Genomic DNA, 21522 nt, shown 5'->3' with positions numbered 1-21522 from the left:
CAAACTTAAAAAAAAAATACACCAACTCCGACTTCTAGTGAGAGTGCTGGATTAAGGAGGCCGAGGTAAGGGTGGAGCAGGGGGCAGGGAGCTTTACCGGGTAACATGGGAGACTGATTCCTCCCATGTACAGGCTCCCAAATGCATGTGAAATAGATTTCAGGGACAATAGAGGCTAGGGAGAAGCCCCTAGAACTAGAGATCAGAAGCTATAGGTTTGATCCCAAGCTCCTACACTTTCTAGCCGTGTAATACCTCAGGCAGGGTCCCTGGCCTCTCTGAGGCACTTTTCTCAATGGTGAAGCAAAGATATTAACTCTCTCCTAGCTGCCTCATGGCTTTGGAAGGAGGAGAGCCCTTTGTCAACCTTAACAAGCTATCTGCATCCTTGGTTATCGTCCCCTTACAAGGCTCTCTGAAGTTCAAGAGTGAGAGTGTACATTTCACAGAATGTAAAAATTACCTTAGCTAGCATTTCTGCCACCTTCCCTCATTTTACAGATGAAGAAACTGAGGCCCAGAGAGTTGACGTCTCCCATCCAACTTGTGGCCCCTCTTCGGTGTAATCCACATGAGAATGACCCTTCCCCAAAGGCAAGGACAGCTCCGTAGGTCCAGACTGGCCAAATACTGAATCCTCAGACATCTGAGGTCACACCACCTATTTCCATGGAGCTAGAACAATTACTGTATTTTCCATTTTCATAACCTTGAAGAGCAAGGACTCAAATCCATGTGACCATGGGATGCATTTTATTTTTTGCACTAATCGGGACTTAGCTGCACTAAATTGGCTTACTCTGGTGAATAAAGACAAAGACTTTTGTATGTTTAAATCTCCAGAGCTTTACAAGAACTATGGAGATTTGGAAGCCTATCTGAAAAGTACCTTGGGTATATCCCAGAGTTAGCCTAAGTGTATGAATACGCTGTGGCACACAGTAAAGTCCTGGGTTCAAGTCTCTCCTCTGACACATACTAGTTATGTGACCAAAAACAAGGCTCTGAATCTCTCCGTGTCCCCCCAAGTCCGTTGTGGCTTAGGTGGCTGTCTGCATAGGGAGAGCTCCTCACGCAGAGATGCTTATGCTGAAGAAATCACAGAGCCAGTATATTTAAAGAAAAGAAAGCACCCAAACTTGAAGGGCCATAGCCAGTTTAAATTTGGCCACAAGCAGGTAAAACATGGAGGGAAGGGATATCTAATCACCCTAGTCTCCCTCAGGTTCCCTATAAAGTTTCTTGGGAGAGAAGGGTAGAGAAAAAAGCTTTATGTGTTTTCCAGTTGAACAAAGCACCAGGCTCCCCTTTTCCATGACCTAGATAGTGGGCCTTTCACATTAACACTCCCATCAAAGGAAAGTGAGAAAAACCATTGCCTTTGGTCGGCCTGGGACTTCAATACCTCCACTCTCTCCAAGCCACCCCAGCAGGGAAGTCTGTCTGGGAACCTCAGATTCCTGGCACTGTTGTCTAGTGGGCCACCATTCGGAGAAGAATCAAGGGGGCCTTGAACCAAACAGACACAACCTTTTCATGTCTTGGGTTTTTTCCATTAGCTCCCAGGGTCTCTGCCAAGACCGAGGGCCGCAGGAATCCTTCCCTATTAGTGTTCTCTGCCAGAGTGCAGAATGAACTTTTCAAGATGACAGAAACTGTATGTGAGGGCTGCCAGGTTGGGAACATGGAACAACTTGGCGTGGGTGTGCCTGAGTGTGCATATGTGGGTGCAAAAGTGGAACATACAGACTCTTCCAGCTTTGGTTGTCCTGCTCTCTGCCCCATCCTACTCTAATCAATATGCTTCTGAGGCCTCTTGCGATCAAATGAGATATTTGCAAAGGGCTTAGCCCAATGCCTAGCACATAACTCTACTTAATAAATGTTTCTTCCCTTCCCTTCTTTTTCCTTCCTTTCCATTCTCTCTTAAGATTGTACACTTAAAGCTGGGAAGGATTTGGAACCCAAAAACCTGTGGAACTGAGTGTTGTAAACTAAAAATAAAAAATAAATTTATAATTTAAAAAAAAGCTGGGAAGGAATCTTAGAAGCCATCCGTCCAACCTTCCTCATTTCATAAATGAGGAAACAGGCACAGAGGGCTAAAGGCTGATGGGGCAGGGGTCACAGAGCTAGCATGCACCTGAGATGGGATTTGAACCCAAGTCTGGTGTTCCTTGGCTAGGCCATGCTGCATCTCTGGGCTGCCCAATGATGCCCTCTCTGACACTTCCAGCTCTCCATCAGTCCTGCTAACTGTGACATCCGATAAAGCCAAGGGGATGTGGCATTTGGAGTCAGTCACCAAGAAGCTAAATTCTACTTCTCTCTGCCACCTGTGAAGCCTTGGACACGTGTTTCCCCTTGGAACTAGCTGCCCTTCCAGGTAACTCCCAGCTCAGAATCAATCACTCAATCAGCTTTGATAAAGGGTTTGGAATGCAAAGAATCCCGACTTGCAATGATCTTTTCCCCCTCACCTACAGAGGATGCAGGGCTGGCCTTCAAAAACAAAATTCCAAAATTGTGAGCTCCCTTCCTGGGGCAGGAGAACCAGCTGTGCACAGACTGTGGCCTGGATTGCTAATAACTGTCCAGTCACTGCAAAGCTTCTGTTAACCTGGCTGGAGCCTGTGGGAAAATGCTGTTGCTAATGCAGCATCCCTTCGGTCTCAGGGAGGCCGTGGCCCAAAGAGCTCGGTCACATTCATTTTAGACAAGTGCCTTCCGTTCTCCCACCTCAATGTCAACTGTCCTTGAAAGACATGAAGGCCTTTCTTTGTAGTACAAAAGAACTGGAAACAAAGTGGGTCCCCCCAACTGAGGAAGAGCAAACAAAGTGGGGTATGTGGCCACAAGGGCATGATATGATTCAGTACGAAATAGGAATTCTGAAAACTCAGAGGCCGGAAAGAGTCCAGCAGAAAGTCTCAATCCTGCCTTACTAGCTGTGTGACCCTGGATGGGTCACTTCCATCTCTGTCTGCCTCATTCAATCAATCAGATATTTACTAATCATCTCCAATACGCCAGGCACCATGCAGAGCAGTTTCTCATCTGTCAAATGGGACGTATAATAGCCCCTGCCTCCCAGGGTTGTCATCAGCATCAAACCAGATACCCCAGAGTGCTACACACTTGCTGGCTGTTATGGTAATTAATCCAGATGAAAAGAGAGGAAAACAAGTAGAACTTTTCGTTTCAACAAAACCAGTTACATCAATGACTGCAGTAACGTTACTATTAACGGCACTGGAATAATCGCTGTAAGTTCTGGACGAGGAGTCTCTAGATCCTGGGGAGGGGCCTTGGAGGCCACTGAGATCACCTCCCCTGGGTTTAGCGATGAGGAAAATGAAGACTAGGATTTGCTCTCAGGTCCCTTGGCTTTACATCTAGTGTTCTGTCCCCTGTGCTATCCTGCCTCCCTGGGCTGTGAAAATAAAAGGCATCAACCAAACCTCTGTTTTTAAAGGAAGAAAGTTCCCTGAAGGCAGGGCCCATTTAATTGTGCCAATGTATGCCCGGCACCTGGCGTGGCCCTGTCATGACCAATGTTTTGGGTTGATTTTTTTTTAAAGCTATTAAGGGAGAAAAGATTGACTGGTGCATTCAAAGTGCCCCCAGCTGGCCTGACAGCCAAGCAGGGGAGTGGGCAGCATGCCCATCTGTGCCCCTGCCACCTGCTCTTCATAAATGCCCAATAATTCAGCATCACTTGTGTTTACCCCAGACCTCCGGCTGCCTGCCACCCCCTTCTTCCCAAACCTTCAATCCCCAGACTCAGCCCTTATTCTTAGCAAGCATGGAAGGTACTTAGACGTTTTCTATCTAGGAAGATAATTGGGTTGGAATGATTAAGGCGTCCACTGGGATAACTGGGAGGAAAGGGAGGGGGAGTAGCATTTGTGCTGATAAAGTCAATCAGTAGCCAAGCATTTATTGGGCGTTTACTTTGTACCAGGCACTATGCTGAGGTCAGAGATACAAACAAAGGTAGAGGCCTCCCTGCCCAGAAAGGAGTTCCCAGTATGATGGGATATACAAACAACTTTTGGAGGTCATCTCAGAGGGAAGGCATGGAAAATCTAATTGTTAAATATTTAGCCTCTGTTTTCAAGAATCATAGGATTTTAGGGCTAGAAGAGCCATCGGTGGCCATAAAAGGAGTAGCCATTATAATCTACCACTTACTAGAAAATCTCCAGGGAGGGGGAGGTGCCCCTCCCCCCCAGGCTGGCCCGTTCCACTTCAGGACACATCTAACGAGGACGTATTTCCAGACATAAAGCTCAAGTCGGCTTTTTTGCCACTTCTCTCCAGCCTCCCGGCTCTGCCTTTCTGGGCAGAGTGGAACAAATCTATGTGCAGATCTCTTCAACAATCAGGCCCTTTCTATGTGTCCAGTCTTCTTACACATCATTTCCCTCCTCACACAATCCAGTCCCACAGGCCCCTCACACTCCACTACCTAGTTCCCTGTTCCCCTGTTCCATGTTGTCCTGGCTGTCACCCATGCCTAAGAGAAAGGTTGGTCTATCCTCCTCACCTCTGCCTCTGGAATCTCCAGTTTCCCTCAAGGTTCCCATCACATTACCTCCAACGTGGAGCCCTATCTAATCACATACCACCTGCTGCTGTCCCTCCCCAAACTACCTGGTATATAATTCACCTTCTGCCTAATCTCATGTATGTTTATGTATGGATGGGTGTATCTCTATATGGATACTGATAGAGGGACACACACAAACACATATATGCTTTCTACTAAACTCATTGCTTCCCAGCTGAAATCCCACCTTCTTCAGGAAGCCCCTCCCTGCCAAGCCTGCTTCATTCCAGTGCCTTCCATCTTCAATTCTTCCCTATTTATCTTACATATAACTTTTTGATTATGTATGGCATGTTGTCTCCTCCATTAGACTGTGAGCTCCTTGAAGGCAGGAACTGTCTCTTGCCTCTTTTTATATCCCCAGCGCTTAGCACAGGGCCTGGCCCATAGTAGGTGCTCACTAAATGTTGATTGATTCCTGAGGCCTTAATTTTCTTCATCTGTAAAATAGGGAGGTTAGACAGGATGGCCTGTGAGAGAGACCCATGAGGGGTCGGACAAAATGGTCTCTAAGGTCATCCTCCCATCTCAAACACTAGGATTTTAGGAAACCTGGAAGGAGGAGACCAAAGTTGGGGGCCAGAGAGCCTGCCCCAGAGCAGCTGAGACCTGGCTTCCAGTCATTCTGTAGCCCTCCCCTGGCTCTGGGAAGCTCCCCATGTTTCCCAACCTCTAAAATAGGAGGGAAATGAAGACATCTAACTCATAGCTTGGTCCTGAGGATCCAAGGAGATGTCATGTGTGAAATGCTTCAGAAACATTAAAGGGTAATATAAAAGTCAACCTCTGTGCTGCTGATTATCACTTTGGTTATGATTGCCACCACCCAGGAGATCTCCAGAAACAGTTAACTGAAAACTCTGGGCTTGGGCTCACTGTCTGGGGAGCAGAGAAGGGGGAAGGGTAACTTGGTCCCAGAACTCCATTTCAGGCAGACTTTTGAAAGCTTCAAAGTCAAATGTACCCTCCATTCATTTCTAAGAAACTGGCCTTGCCTCTAATGGGAACAAAAGGAATATAAAGAGAACTCCTTTAAAAAATGGAAATCTAAGCCCCCAATGTAAGGGGTGGTGGGTCCTCCCTGAAGCCCAGCATGGAAACCAGCACGGTGGAGTTCAATGTGGGTTCCCTGCCCTCCCCAACTCAATGTGATCATCCTTCATTTTTTTACTAAGAAAACCCAAGCTCAGTAAAGAAAAGCCATGTTTTTCTTCCTCAGAGATTTGTGAAAAGAACCGAGGCAGGGTTTTCAAGCAGTTTAGAAAGCTACCTCAGGGACTTCTCAGAGAAGAGACAAGTGAAATAGTCTAGCACTGTGGGTACAGAGAGGGCCTGGGTTCAAATCCTGCCTCTGACATGCTGGCTGTATGACCCTGGACCAACTGCTTCCTCTCTGATGTCCCAGGAAACTTTCTAAGACTAACGGGTGGTTAGAGAGTAAGTCCTCGTTGTGAGCTCCTGCGACAAATAAAATCACAGGCCTCGTAGATTTTTTTTAAATACCACACAAAGGAAAACGACAAGATTCAAGGTAGTCAAGGAATGCTCCTTCCTTTATAGATAAAGCGAGTTCTCCAATACAGAGGGGTGGGGAGCTACCCCCAGCCCAATTTCAAGAGAAAACAAACCAATTAATGTTATTCAGGAATCCCCCTGGATTCCCAAACTGGGCAGAGTTGACAGAGGAAAACCTGCCTGAGTAAAGAGCGTACAGGATAAGGCATGAATAACAGGCTGCTTGGGGGAACGCGCGCGCGCGCACATACACACACACACACACCTATGTTTTTTTTTTTCTTAAAATTCCATATACTTGAAATTCACCTCAAAAAAAGTATAACAGAAACGGGAAGGGGTGGGCAGCTAAGGTGTCTATCCCATCTTAAGTCAGGATTGATTATACTGGCAGGTAGGTCTATACCAACAAGGTGGCAGAGAAGAATTGATAGCTCCCCCATTCTCAGCTTGACAGATGGAGAACACACAGAATTTGGAGTTAGCGGTTCTGAGTTCATGGTCTAGCCGTGTAATCTGGGCCAAATTACTTATCTTTCTGGTCAGTTTCCTTATCTGTAAAATGGAGGTGTTCCCCCAAGATGTGACTAAGTGGGGAGGGGTACTAGATGCTTCTGCTTTGGATTGACTGCTTTTGGATTCCCCAGGTTCAGTCCTGGGGAAGCTCGGTACCAAAGAGAGGTAATCAAGCTTTTCCAGCACTTTCTTCTTCCTTACAGACTCCACCTCTGAGGCCCAAGGAAAACCTGGACAACAAAGTTTGGATATGGCTCCCATCTGGCATCCGGGGCTTCCCCTTAAGCAAGGGATCAGCAAGGCCCCTTCTAGGAGAAGTACTCGGCACACACAATAGATGTCAGGTAGAAGACAACTATTTAAAACCTGGCCTTCCTTGGTGAGCATGGTCAGGGAAACAGGACTCCTTTCCCAAGATAGCATCAACAGACCAAAAACACAACTCTGCTAGAAAATAATTCAAGCCAGGAAGGTCAGCCCCAAAAAGAGCAGACCTCCCCCTCTGCAGAGCCCATCCTGAACAGAGCAGAGCCACCCACGACATTGATAGAGAGCCCAAAGGAACCTCAGGAGGCCCCAGGAGTACAGGCTGAGAACCAGAAGGACCCCCAGAAGTCAGTTTCATCCAGCTTCCACATTTTACAGATGAGGGACCTGAGGCCCCAAAGCTGACATGACTTTCCTTAAATTACTGGCAATGAATGAGAGGGATGGGATTTGAACTCAAGTTCTGCATTTGGAGCCAAAGGACTGGAGTTCAAACCCCAGCTCTATGTGACCTCTGACAAATCACTTCCCGTTGTTGGGCTTCTGTTTCCTCACCTGTAGAATGTGGGAGTTGGACTAGGTGACCTCTAAGGTCCTTTCCAGCACTTCAAGTATTCCAGGTCCACTTTACAGATGACAAAGCTGAGGCAAACAGGGTGAAGAGACTTGCCCAGGGTCACACAGCTAGAAAGTGTCTGAGGTCAGATTTGAGTTCAGAAAGATGAGTCTTCCTGATTTCAGGCCCGGCAGTCTATCCACTTGCCCAAAGCAGGGGGTACATTGATCTTCAAAAACAAAATGGTGATGAAGAGCCCCAGGTCCAGGAGCCCCACTGACAGGAGCCTGGGGCACATTTGCAACAGAGAGGTGTGGCTACTTTCCCTGGAAGCTTTTAACAATACTTAATTCCTAGGAAAAGTTCATGCAAAAGAGTACTAACACTGGTGAAATTATAATCCAGAACCACTCTGAAGAGCCTGGCATACTAAGTTGAAAGTTGAATTTATTCCATCCCCTTTCCCCCAAAAAATTCTGAGGGGGACAGGGATGCAAATCCAAAGTCTGGGCCACAATATACATCCATTCAGTCATGTGGAGTTCTGCTTTCTGACCCCTTTGGAGGGCCAGAGCTTATGCCAAAGGGTCGTGCCTGACAGACTAGGAGTCTGGAGACCCCAGTTCAAGTCCTGGAGTAGCCTAGAAGGGATTAATTACATCAAAACTTTCAGGCCATAAAGTATATGTGTGTACATGTATGTACAGATACACACATGTATGTATGCATAAATCCATGTAAGTATACATTTATATTTACATGTATGTATGCATACATACATGTAAGCATGCTTGTACATGTACATACATACACTCCCTCTTTTGATGCTCACAAACCCCTTGTAAATGGCATCATCTGTCCTGATTTGATAGATAAGAAGATTGAGGCTCAGGGATGAGTGACCAGTTCACAAGTAAGCATCTGAGGCAAGAGTTAAGCTCAGCTCTGCCCAGTTGAACTCCTTGGGTTCTATCCACTGGACTTGGGGCAGCCCAAGGAGACGGGGGCATCCCTTGGGCACTCTATGTAATCCAATGAGATAACATTTGTAAAGCACTTAGCACAGTGCCTGACACTCAGTAGGTGCTTAATAAATGCTTATTCCCTTCCCTCTGCACACAGTAGGTATTTAATAGATGACTCTTGCTGTCAAACTTCTTTGAACCTCAGAAGGCCTTATGGCCTCATCTTGAAAATGTAATGATAGGGGCAAAGCCAAGATGGTGGAGCAGAAGAAGCAGGGACTTGCTTGAGCTCTTCCCCCAAACCCCTCCAAATACCTGTAAAAAATGACTCCAAATAAATTCTAAAGCAACAGAACCCACAAAATGACAGAGTGAAACAAATTTCCAGCCCAAGACAACCTGGAAGATCAAGAGGAAAGGTCTGCTGCACCACAGTGCAGCATGGGCCACGCGGGCATAGATGGGCTGGAGCAGGCCTCAGGGCACTGAATCACTGGCAGCTGTGGTGGGTTCCAGACTTCTCAATCCCAAAGTGCCAAAGACAACTTAGAAGGTCAGTAGGAAAGGTCTGTGGGACCTGGGTGAGGGAGGAGCATGGTCCGGGCCCAGCCTGGGGCAGCAGCAGCAATGGCTGCCTCCAGAGTTCTCAGCCCACAGACAGTGGGGGAATCAAGCAGTTGATCACAGCAGTAGCACAGGGATCTCTTTGCTAGCACTGAGGCAGGATTCTCTTGCTTTGCCCTGCTTGGATCTAGGTCGCAGTCCTGGCTGGCGGTCCTGGGGTGAGGAGGAGCACTGGCGTTGCAGAGCTTGTGGCTGCAGTGGAGAGGGAGTATGCCTCACAGCCCCAAAGCAGCAAAGAGTGCTTGAGGTCACTCACAGACCAGAGCATGGTCCAGAGAGGAGTAGACACCTCTCCTTTGATCATACCACCTTGGAAAAACTGAAAACTTACAGATCCCTAGAAGTATCTCTGAAAACAGCTGCACAAAACTCTGAAGCTTGGGACAGTACACTGCCCCCCCCCCACAATGGAAGCAGAGTCCTACCTTAACAAAGAGCTCAAAAGTCAAGTAACTGGCTGGGAAAATGAGCAAACAACGGGGGTGGGGGGGGTGGGAGGGAAAATCAGACTACAGAATCTTACTTTGGTGACAAAGAAAATCAAAACATACAATCAGAAGAAGACAACAAAGTTTAGCTCCTACATCCAAAGCCTCCAAGAAATATATGAATTGGTTACAGGCCACAGAAGAGCTCAAAAATGATTTTGAAAATCAAGTAAGAGAAGTAGAAGAAAAATTGGGAAGAGAAATGAGAGTGATGCAAGAAAGTCATGAAAAATGAGTTAACAGCTTGCTAAAGGAGACCCCAAAAATGCTGAATAAAATAACACCTTAAAAAATAAACTAACCCAAATGGCAAAATTTATTAAGTGCCAACTATGAGCTAGACACTGGCACACAATCCTGAGAAGTGACTGCTATTCTTATCCCCATTTTATAATTGAGGAAACTGAGGCAGACAGTGGTTGAATGACTTACCCAAAGTCACATAAAAGCCGATGAGGAGAAGAATGCCTTAAAAAGCAGAACTGGCCAAATGGAAAAGGAGGTCCAAAAGACCAATGAAGAAAGTAATTCCTTAAGAATTAGAATGGAGAAAATGGAAGCTAATGACTTTATGAGAAATCAAGAAATTATAAAACAAATCCAAAAGAATGAAAAAAAATGGAAGACGATGTGAAATATCTCATTGGAAAAACAACTGACCTGGAAAATAGATCCAGGAGAGATAATTTAAAAATTATTGGACTACCTGAAAGCCATGATCAAAAAGACAGCCTAGACATCACCCTTCAAGAAATTATCAAGGAGAACTGCCCTGATATTCTAGAACCAGAGGGGAAAATAGAAATTGAAAGAATCCACAGATTGCCTCCTGAAAGAGATCCTAAAAGGAAAACTGCTAGGAATATTGTAGCCAAATTTCAGAGTTCCCAGGTCAAGGAGAAAATATTACAAGCAGCCAGAAGGAAACAATTTGAGTTTTGTAGAAACACAATCAGGATTACACAAGATTTAGCAGCTTCTACATTAAGGGATTGGAGGGTTTAGAATATGATATTCCAGAGATCAAAGGAGATAGGATTATAACCAAGAATCACCTACCCAGCAAAACTGAGTATAATACTTCAGGGGAAAAAAATGGATATTCAGTGAAATAGAGGACTTTCAAGCTTTCTTAGTGAAAAGACCAGAACTGAATAGAAAATATGACTTTCAAATACAAGACTCAAAAGAAGCGTAAAAAGGTAAATGAGAAAGAGAAATTATAATGGACTTATTAAAGTTGAACTGTTTACGTTACTACATAGAAAGATGATATTTGTAACTCTTGAGACTTTTCTCAGTATTAGGGTAGTTGAAGAGAATGTGTGTATATATACATACATACACACAAATGTACACACATACACATACATACACGCACGCACACATATATAATGATAGAGGGCACAGGGTGAATTGAATATGAAGGGATGATATTTAAAAAATAAAATTAAGGGGTGAGAGAGGAATGTATTGGGAGAAGGAGAAAGGGAGAGGTAGCATGGGGTAAATTATCTCACATAAAAGAGGCAAGAAAAAGCTTTTACAATGGAGGAGAGGCGGGGAGGTGAGAGGGAATGAGTAAACCTTATTCTCATTGGATTTGGCTTAACACTTGAGGAGGGACAGGGTCAAAGGAGAGAACAGAATAAATGGGGGGCAGGATACGATGGAGGGAAATATAGTTAGTCTTTCACAATATGACTACTATGGAAGAGTTTTGCATGACTACTCAAGTATAACCCACATCAAATTTCTTGCCTTCTCCATGGGGGTGGGTGGGGAGGGAGGAAGGGAGAGAATGTGAAACTCAAAGTTTAAAAAATGAATGCTAAAAATTGTTTTTACATGCAACTGGGAAATAAGATATACAGGCAATGGGGTATAGAAATCTATCTTACCCTACAAGAAAATAGAGGGGAAAGGGATAAGAGGGAGGTGGTGATAGAAGGGAAGGCAGACTGGGAGAAGGGGTAATCAGAATGCAAACTGTCTTGGGGTGGAGGGAGGGGAGAGATGGGGAGAAAATTTGAAACTCAAAATCTTGTAGAAGTGAATGTTGAAAACTAAAAATAAATTAATTAACAGGGAAAAAAAAGAAAATGTAATGATAACAACCAAGGTAGGCCCAGGTGCAGAGTTCAGAAGGGGCGCTGGGGGTCCAGGAAAAGCATGACCCCCAACCCAGCCAAGGACCCAGACTCAAATCCTGGCTGAGCCAATTTATTATCTCAGAGATCCTGGGCAAGGATGCCACTTCACTGCCCTGGAAATTATAAAATGAAAGCACTGGACTAGTTGCCTCTGAGCTCCTATTAGTTCAAAATCTATGATCCCATGAAGCTCCCTTCCCCACTGGCAGGTGGGAGACTAGAGGTGTGGAATACTGAATACATAGTCAGATGCCTGATGAAAGGCATGTTGGATATACCTATCAGCCAAGATGGCGAAGTGGATAGAGCCAGGCCTGGAGTCAGAAAGACCCAAATTCAAATCCAGTCCAAGGCACTTACTAATTATGTGACCTTGGGTAAGTCATTTAATCACTGTCTGCCTCAGTTTCCTCAATTATAAAATGGGGATAAGAATAGCAGTCACTTCTCAGGATTGTGTGCCAGTGTCTAGCTCATAGTTGGCACTTAATAAATGCTTGTTTCTTTCCTTCCTTCCCTCTGTTTAAAAATCTGTGCTCCTAGGGAACCAATGGAATGAGGAAGAGAGGGACATGGAAATCTAGATAGAAATTAAAGGTGATATAAAAACAAGAGTCATCAATACATTCTTTTAAATTGGGTATTTAGGTAGTTTAGCTATTCCCTGAGATCTCTTTAAGCTCTAAAAGTCAATAATTCTCTGACTTCTGGAAACCAGTGGCTCCATTTCTTCATCCTGAGGCCCATAAGTTTGTTAATAAGAGCACTTTGGCTATGTGACCTTGGGATCAGGTTATACTTGTCAGTGACAGCCCCAGACTCTTCCCCTTTTAACTCTTCCTCTTCCCCAGCTGCAAACTTCATTAATTAAATAGCTGGCTTTTAATAGCCCTTTACAAAGCATTTTCACATACAGGCTCTCATTTGATCTCCACCACTGTCCCCTTGAGGGTAAGTAGGGAAAGTATTATGCCCATTTTATAGATAAACAGATTCAGGTTCTGAGAGCTTCCGTGGCCTCGCCCAAGGTAGCACAAAGCTACTGAGTGGCCCATCATAGAGCTCATAGTATCAGTAAGACATTAAAGATCCTTCAGTCCAACAGTCCTTAACCTTCTCATGGATCGTGGACTCCTTTGCCAGCCTGGTGAATCCCAGGGACACCTGCTCAGAATATAAAGGTCATTGCCTACACTCATAAATGAAGAAGGTGCCAAATTTAGAGGTTAATGAAAATAAAGAGGCATGTTTTCTTTCTCCTATCCAAGTTCACAGATCCCCTGAAATCTATCCAAAAGCCATGGACCCTAGACCAAGAAGCCCTGATGTAGTTCAATCCTCTCATTTTACAGAAGGGGAAACTGAGACCCAGAAAAGGAAGTGATAACCATTATCACACAATCATGGGGAGCTGTGATTTGAACCCAGATCTTCTAACTTCAGATCCCTGCTCCTTCCACCCCACCACTGGGAAGAATAAACTAACTGACATTTTGCAATCTGATTAAAAATGTAAGTTCAAGTTTTTCACTTGGTTAATGACAAAGGTGGGAGAGCATGTTTCATAGCTAATGACTGGCCTTGTAAAAGGTGGGTGTTGTTTTCCTTCGAGGAGGGAGAAGAAAGTGAAGGCCTGGAGGTAATGTTCATTCCAGATTCTTGGTTTGTCCTTTAAGATGGTAACAGACCAAAGAATCCCCTGGTGGTCTTTACCACTCAGCTCACAGCCACCTCCTGTAGGAAGTCCTGATTTCTCTGGTTAGTCAATTTCTCCCTCCTCAAATAATGGCACACAGAGTGTCTCAAAAGTCTTAGTGCAGTTTTAAGGCTCAAATAACTTAAATCCAGCTGGTACCTAAACAATGCATGTCGGCTGACTGGATGTGTCCGACTACTACTAATGGGACTTCTCCATTTGTCAAGGCCTCCCTTTAACAGCCACAAGACATCTGTCTGATGTCTTATAATTTTTTAGGGTTTGGTTTGTTGAAACAGAGGCTCAAAAATCTTCAGAGATTTCTCTTTTTCCAGAATCTTTTCTGCATTTGGCATGACTTCTCTGGGTCATCTCCATGCATGTGAGGCACCATGGGGGCAAGCCTACACTGAGAATGTGGCAAAGGCTCCAATCTTTGGTTTCTACCAATTGGAGCTGGGTGACCTTCATTTCTCTGAACCTCAGCTCTCCAATGAGGGCAATACTTGGCCAGCCTACCTCATTCGATGGTTTTTAGGAGCAAGTAGAGGTTGAAAGCCCTTTGTGGAATAGAGCATCCAAAAAAAAGACCAAAGAGGTCATGGAGCCATTATGATTTTGAATGAGGAGGGACCTTAGAAAGCCATCTAGTCTTTGGCCCCTAGAGGGAAAAGTAGTTTTACTGTAGGAGTTGCTAGGGATCCACAAGCAATTATCAAATGTCTAATATGGTAGGTCCCAGGAGGGACCGTGAGGACAAAGGAAACAGACCCTGCCCTCAAGGACCTTAAATTCCAATGGGGGGGGAAACAAATTAAACAGAGTTGGAAAGACAGGGGAGATACAGTTCTTGTGGCATAGTATGGAGATGGGCCGGAAGCACCTTGGAGACCTGACAATTCGCTCTTATGTCTTACGTGTCCTATATAGAGCTCATTTTGAATGTATTTGTTGGCATATTGTCTCCCCCTTAGACTGTAAGCTCCTCAAGGGCAGGGATTGTCTTTTGGCTCTTTTTGTATCCTTGAAACTTCTCGGCACAGTGTCTTCCACACAGTGGGCCCTTAATAAATGTTTATCAAATTGAATTGAGAGCTCACCTACGAAGGCCCCATAAGCCAAGAAATTCATCTATCAATGTCAGTTACAGCCACTGGGGAAAACATAAGACTCCTATCCACAAAGACAAAAGGATATTATTAAATTGTCTTCAGAGAAGATGGATATAGATAAGGGAAACAGAAACTCATTCAAAAAACCCTCATTTAGAACTAGGAGGCAACCACTAAAAAGCAAAGGGGATTGTTTTAGGTCCAACACAAATGAACAAGTAACAAAATTGCACAAGTAGTCACTTATTCCCAAACAATTGGAAGGGACGAGAAGTTAGAATTCTGGACTTTGGGGACAGGAAAGGGCCTTAGAGGTGTGTCTTTAGCTCATCACTCTATGCATGAAGAGGCTGAGACTCAGAGAAGTGGCTTGCCCAAGGTCACACATCAAGCTCACAGATCAGAACTAGCCACTATATGTCCTGATTCCTGGTGGAGCATGTGTTCTTTGTCTTTATCCCATAATCCTTCCTGCTTTGCCTTTCAATTTCCCCTTCATTTAATAAAAATTGATATATTGTAAAGTAGTTTAAGTGACATTATTTCATTTGAAAAGGAAACCGGCAGGCACCATAGCCATTTTACAGATAAGGCAACTGAGTCTCAGAGAAATAAAGAGATTTGCCCAGGGTCCCGCAGCTGCAGTCAGAGGCAGGATTCCAACTGCCCAATGTGTTCATGATTCCCAAGTCCAGAACTCCATCCTGCCTCCCAGAGGGCAGAGGCCAAATGGCCAGGTCATAAGGCAGGTAGCTGTGAAAATCTTCCCTGCTATGTTAGAAGTAAGCATGTTCCCTGTGGTGTTTGTAAGCCCTCTGCACATGCACATGTGTGTGTGATTATAATCCCCACCCCACCTCCAGTCCTGTCTAATTACAAACCCCTGTAGTGCCTGTGTGTCTCTCCCCTCTTACATACAGGAATCCCACTGACTTCAAAGGGAATGCTACATCGTAGTGGGGGGGAATTGATACCCACAGTGGGGGACAAGCCTGGTGACTTGATTTTGTTTCTTTTCTCCCCATCCCCCCTTAATGCCTGGAAATGCTTAAACCTCAGAAGCACAGACTAAGCTGGGCTTTAGGCAAGTTAATGATGATGCCCCTGGATCCCAAGGTAGAAGCTTCCAACAAAGACCTCTTAAGACTCCAAGGGAGCTGGAAAGGCATTCTGGAGGTCAACGTTCACCCAAAAAGAGACAGATTAGTAGGGCTGGGCCACTCTGGGACTTTGGTTCTGCCTAATGGGCAGGGACCACTGGGGCGTACTGGGAGGGTTCTCAGTGAACATTTAGAATGACCCATACCCAAAGAAGACAGGGCTAAGTTTTACAACATCCCCTTGATATGCAATAGAGTCCTACAATGGAAACAGTATTGGTTGTGGAGTTGAAGGACCTGGGTTTGAATCTGCCACTTCTTACCTGAGTGAATTTAGGCAATTCCTGCTGCAAGAAACCAGAGAGGCCATGCAGCCCAACCCCTTATTTCACACAAAAAGAAACCAAGGCCCAGAGACTGTAAGGGCCCTCCCACGGTTATGCAAGCAATAAATAGCAGAGGTCTAAATCCAAACCAGGTCCTTTGTTTGCAAACCCAGCATTCTGAGAATGGGGAAAACAAAAGAATGAAACAGTCCCTGCCCTCAGTAAGCTTACAGTCTAATGAAGAACGGGGAACGGGAGATAGACAAGAAAGTAAATACAAAGTAAATTCCAAAATTTCAAGAGGGATGGAGATAGGCTGTTGAGTTCATTAACATGGGGATGCCCCTGATGAGGAAAAAGGTCCTCTGGTTCTCGCAGGCTGCTTCTCTGAAGCTTCAGTCTTAAGACAGTTGTCCACAGCACAAGAGGGGAGCATAACCCTCCTAGGGTGAGGTCCCAGGATATGTCAGGTATAACTTGACCCAAGGTCTTTCTGGATCCAAAGCAGCCTCCCTAACCTCTACCACCTTAGCCTTCTCTTCAAAATGGCTACAGAGAAGACCTGACTTTGGGATTTCATTTACTTAGGGAAGTCCCCAAGGAGAAAATGCCATTTCTGAATGCAGGACAACACTTTCTCTGCAATTTTTCATTCTTTAGAGCTGCCTGAGAGCACTGGGAGGTTAAGGAACTTAGCCAGGGTCATCTAGTCAGGGTTTCAGAGGTCTTCCTGGCTCTGCTGCCAGCTGTCACACTGCCTCCATTCCAAGAGTGCCAATGAAGGGGGAGAAAAAGGGTACAGGGAAGGAGGAAAAAATGGCAAAGTCCTGTTGGAAGAGGAAGCCCCCAGGCTCTGGACTGGGAGAGCCTTTGGGACACAGCAAGTCATTTATTGAAGCTGGGCCAGTTTCCTTCTCTAGAAAATGAAAGGGTAGGACTAGATCATTTCTGAGGACCATTGAAGCGGGATAACTGACCTCGAGTGCCTGGAAACTCTGCCTCATGAGGAAAGCCATTCCATGGTTTTAGACACTGGAAAAGGAAGTTCTTCCCTCCATTAATACCAAGATCTGACAAGGAAAGCTATGTCAGTGGACTTGGAATCAGGTTTTGGACTTGAATTCAAAGCCTCAGACACCTGCAAGCTGTGTGACTCTGGGCAAATCACTTAATATCTCTCTGCCTCAGTTTCCTTCCTCTGTAAAACAGAGGTAAGAATTGCACTGACCTTACAGGGATGTCAAGAGGATCAAATGAGATAAGGTATTTAAAGTGCTTTGCAAACTTAAAAAAGGCTACACACACACACACACACTCACACACACACAAATTTTAGGTATTAAGAGGTGCCAGATTTAAGAAGTATTTCACATGCCTGTCTCATGATGCTCACAACAGCTCCTCCAAGTACAGTATAGACCAAGGGAATTGTTACAGACCAAAACCCAGCCTGGGAAGGGTGAAGCAGCTAGTTCAGGTAAAGGGAGGCCCGCAGGAGCCCAGGCTCTCCTGTTTCCAAGTACATTTTCTCTCTCTCAAATGCTTTTTAGAGTGAGCAGCTTACTCTCTCTGCTTGGTCTCTTGCTCTGACCTTCATTCTGGCATGTGGGCAAGGGGAGTAATGTTCACCCTTCTCTGCCACCTCCTGCCCCAGGCAAACCTGCAACAGTTTACAATGGGCTCCTTGAGGCGAGGAGATCTGCTTTCAGAACACACACACGCGCGCACACACACGCGCACACACACACACACACACACACCCCAACCCAGAACTCCATATAATCCGTTCCCCCAGCTTGTGCAAAAACCTCAAACAGGATGAAGGTCAGACAGGGATAATAGGCCAATTTAATTCCAAGCTCACAAGGTGTAAGCAATTTTAATTACGGTCTGCCACTGAAATCACACAAAGATCGGATGGCATCTCAGTGCAACTGCTCATCAAGGGAGACAAGAGGGTTGTAATTGTAACCGGCGCATAATCACGGCTAGTGGCCTCCAAGAGGGAGGCCAGGAGGGAGAGAGGGAAGCTGCCAGCGGCGGCGGCTGCAGCCTGGAAGAACACAAACCCAGGAAAGGCACGGAAGGAAGGAAGCCTTGTCCGCTGCCAGGGAGGAGGCTGCAGCGTGCCGTGGGGCCGACAGCCCGGGATGTGTGTGCAAAGGCACCGGCAAAGCTTTGGACCGCGCGGCATGAGGGCTCAGTAGCTTCATCTGGGCCGAGACGCGTTCCACCCCCCGTCCCCCACTCCCCTCCTCCCCTCCTTTGTTCAAACAATTTGCTCGGATGTAGCAGCGGTTTGCAGGACCAGACAGACTCCTAATTAGCTTGCACCAAACCCAGCTTCACAGTGCACGGAGAGACTCGTAGACCTTCCCGAGGCCAGAAAGCAGCTGGATACGGAAAATCACAGGCTCTAGAGTCAGAGGCCCTGGGTTCGAATCCCAGCCCTTCCCCTTTAATAGCTGCAGGTAGATCCTTTCCCCGCCCTATACCTCAGTTTCCACGACTGCAAAATGAAGGGAGTTGGAGCCTTTGGTATGTGGGGTGCCTTGCAGCATTAGAGCTAGGATCCAGTAAGTCCCGAGGCTGCCGCCCAGGGACCGAGAGTTCACATCCCGCTCCCCCTCCCCTCCTCCAGCGCTTCCCTTCCGAAGAGGCGCCGGGAGCCCCACAGCTGGCCAAACTTTCAGCAAACAAGCGGGAAGCAGCGCCCCGCCGGGCCCCCGCCCGCTGCCAAGTTCGGGGAGGACTTGGTCCGGGGCATGCCTGCCGGCTGCGGGGGGCTTGCGAGGTGGAGCACCCACCGGGGCCCGGAGGGGGCGGCCAGGCCCAGCCCAGCTCGCACCCGGAAGGAAGCCTGGACAGCTAGCCTGGTTTCGCTTCCAGGAGTCCCCGCGCTGGGGCCCGAGGCAAGAGAGGATCTCACAGCGCAGATCCCCACACTGGCCCCCCCAGCAGGGCAGGAGGCAAATACCGCGGGGGGCGCTGTCAGCGGCCCCCAGCTGGGGCACAGCCACAATCCCAGCTCCGGGAGAGGGGTCACGCTTACATTTGAGGATCGCGGGCAGGGGAAGACTCAACAGAAGTCGAGGGGAGCAAGTGTACCCCATTTCGGACATATTCTCCCCCACCTCCTCTCTCTACCCCCGCCTCCAGCTGTGACCTCCCAAACTTGCCTCTCAGGGGCCAGTCCCAGGCCTAGGGAGCTGGGGGAGGGGGGCGCGGCCAACACAAACCAGCACCCCCTCCTCGGAGCACACCCTGACACTTGGTCTGCACCCCTGTCTGCAATCGGTCCCCTCCCTCCCTCCTCGATCTGGGAGGCTCTCGCCTGCCACCGATCTCCCAGGCTCGGGGGTGCTTAACAAAGTGGATTACGTAGCCCTCAGGGAGCCAGAGGAAAGTGGGGGTGGGAGGGGGGCTGGCGGCCGGGAGGGGGGTAACTGGAGGGCGAAGGGAGAGGCGAGCAGAAAGAAAAAAGAAATCAAGTTTGTAGTCGAGCGCTTCCCCGGCCGATCCCTGTCGCCATGCTTAGGATTCCGGGCGCCCCCCCCTTCCCTCTTCTTTCTTTCAAGTAGATACTGAAACTAGGCCAAAACTTTTCTTCCCCTGCCTTTCTCTTAGGCACTAGACTGAAATGTGCCCCACGGAGCCCCATGGAGCTGGGCTTTCTTAGCGACAATGGGCAGACTAATTAGATCATAGAAGCGAGCCAGTGATACTGTAACTAGGAGCCAAACAAGAGCGAAGGAAAGAGACGAGAAGGGGCCAGAGCCCGGAGACGGACGGACCGAGACAGGGAGACCCGGGCGCAGAGGGAGACGACCACGGGGCGCAGAGGGAGAGCCAGGGCGAGGAGCGATCACGGGGCGCAGAGCGAGAGCCAAGGGGCGCAGGGGGACCGCGGGGGCACAGGGGGAGATCGCGGGGGCGCACAGGGAAACCACAGGGGCACAGAGAAAGGACGAACGAGGCCAGGAAAGTTTGCACCTTCCTACTCACCGATCAAGCCTCCCACCAGGAAAGCGATGACTTGGAAAAGAAGCAAAATCCCACCGACAACGCAAAGCTTCTTGGTGCTCATGTTCTCTATAATTGCCCCAGCCATATTTCCGCCTTTCCCCCCACCCCGGCTCCTTTCTTTTCCTCGGCTTTATTGCTCAGCGTGTGCGGGAGGGGTGGGCTTCTCCGCGTCCCCCTCCCCTCTGGCCCCCTCTTCTTTTGACGCTTCGGGCACCTCCGGGCTCCTCCGCGGCTGCAAAACTTCAGGGGACTAATGCGGGCACGGGATGGAGGAAGGGAGCACTGATTAACCACACGAGCCGGCTCGAGGTCGGGCTCCCCCTGTGCCGAGAGCCGTGATTGTGCTCGCTAGCTCGCTCTGCCACGGGCTGTGGACGCTTTAAAGGAGCAGGCAAGTGGATCACATGACTCTCTCTCTCTCTCTCTCTCTCTCTCTCTCTCTCTCTCTCTCTCTCTCTCTCTCTCTCTCTCTCTCTCTCTCTCTCTCTCTCTCTCTCTCTCTCTCTCTCTCTCTCTCTCTCTCTCTCTCTCTCTCTCTCTCTCTCTCTCCTCCCGTCTCCCCCTCTCTCTCCCCCCCTTTCCCTCCTCTCCTCCCTTTTCCCCCCTCTCCCCTTTCCCCCTCCCCCTCCCTCCCTCTCTCCCCCTCCCCCCACTCCCTCTCTCTCACCCCCCACTCCTTTCCACTCCCCCCTCTTTTCTTCCCCTTCCTCCACACCTCTCCTTTCAGTTCTGTTCTCTCTGACTCTTCCCTCTCCCTCTTTTCTCCTGGTCTCTGTCGCTTTACTTCTCTTTCACTGTCTCTCTCCTTTCTTCACCCTCTTCCAGGATACCCACTCTTCTATCTCGCCTTCTCTTCCCTCCTTTCTCCTCCCTTCTCCCTCTCTTCCTTTCCACTCTCCCCCTTTTCTCTTCTTCCTTCTTTACAACCTCTCCCCTTTCTCGATGCCTCTCCTTCCATCTCCTTCATCTTCCTCCCCGTCTCCTTTATCTTTTCCCCCTTCCCCTTATCTCTTTCCCTCCGTATGTTCCCTACATCTTTTCTTCTTTCCTCTTCCTTCATCTCTCTTCCCCTGCTCCATTTGGCCTCTTCCATTCTTTCCTCCTCCCTCAGTTGTTTTCCTCTTTCTTGCCTCTTTTTCCCCCTCTGCCCACTTCTCTCTTCCTCTCCTCTCAGTAACTCTCTCTTTCCATCCTCTCCAACTCTCACTGCACTATTGTCCCTTCCCTATTCCAGATCAATTCAGTCATCCAACATCACCCCTTGTGTGGTACTGTTCCTTCTGATAACCCTTCCTTCCCCTATAGGGGCACTCAGGGTGCCACTTCTCACTTAAACATCATTATTAGGGGGGCATTCTTTCTCCCTACCCACTAGCCCAAGTTCCACAAGCCAGAAGTAGAAATTTTCACATCTAAGGATATATACCCTCCTTCACCTCCCTTCAAAACTCAGCTCAAACCCTACCTTCCACACTGAGAAAGCCTCTAGATTCTCCCACAGACCTGGCCTTCCCCCAGGCCAAATTACATCGTTTATACTTAAGTATGTGTGTGTTGTCCATTCTG

The 21522-nt window shown here is 47.4% G+C and overlaps 1 protein-coding gene across 2 annotated transcripts in view; it reads right to left on the bottom strand.

Annotated features, from left to right (window-relative positions):
* WLS (Wnt ligand secretion mediator) overlaps positions 1–20317 on the bottom strand; it is a 135104-nt gene extending 114787 nt beyond the window's left edge. The window contains exon 1 of one of the 2 annotated variants that reach the window (XM_036758106.1): positions 19936–20317. In XM_036758106.1, coding sequence (XP_036614001.1) covers positions 19936–20041 — 106 coding nt within the window. In that variant the 5' untranslated portion in view covers positions 20042–20317. Of the gene's footprint in view, positions 1–18425; positions 18445–19935 lie in introns of those variants that run through there. The other variant, XM_036758107.1, reaches the window with a different exon arrangement.
* Positions 20318–21522: the final 1205 nt, after the last annotated feature.

The sequence above is a fragment of the Trichosurus vulpecula genome, chromosome 4 (assembly GCF_011100635.1).
Source record: "Trichosurus vulpecula isolate mTriVul1 chromosome 4, mTriVul1.pri, whole genome shotgun sequence".
NCBI classification, from domain to species: domain Eukaryota; kingdom Metazoa; phylum Chordata; class Mammalia; order Diprotodontia; family Phalangeridae; genus Trichosurus; species Trichosurus vulpecula.
This window is presented reverse-complemented; position numbering and strand designations above follow the sequence as displayed.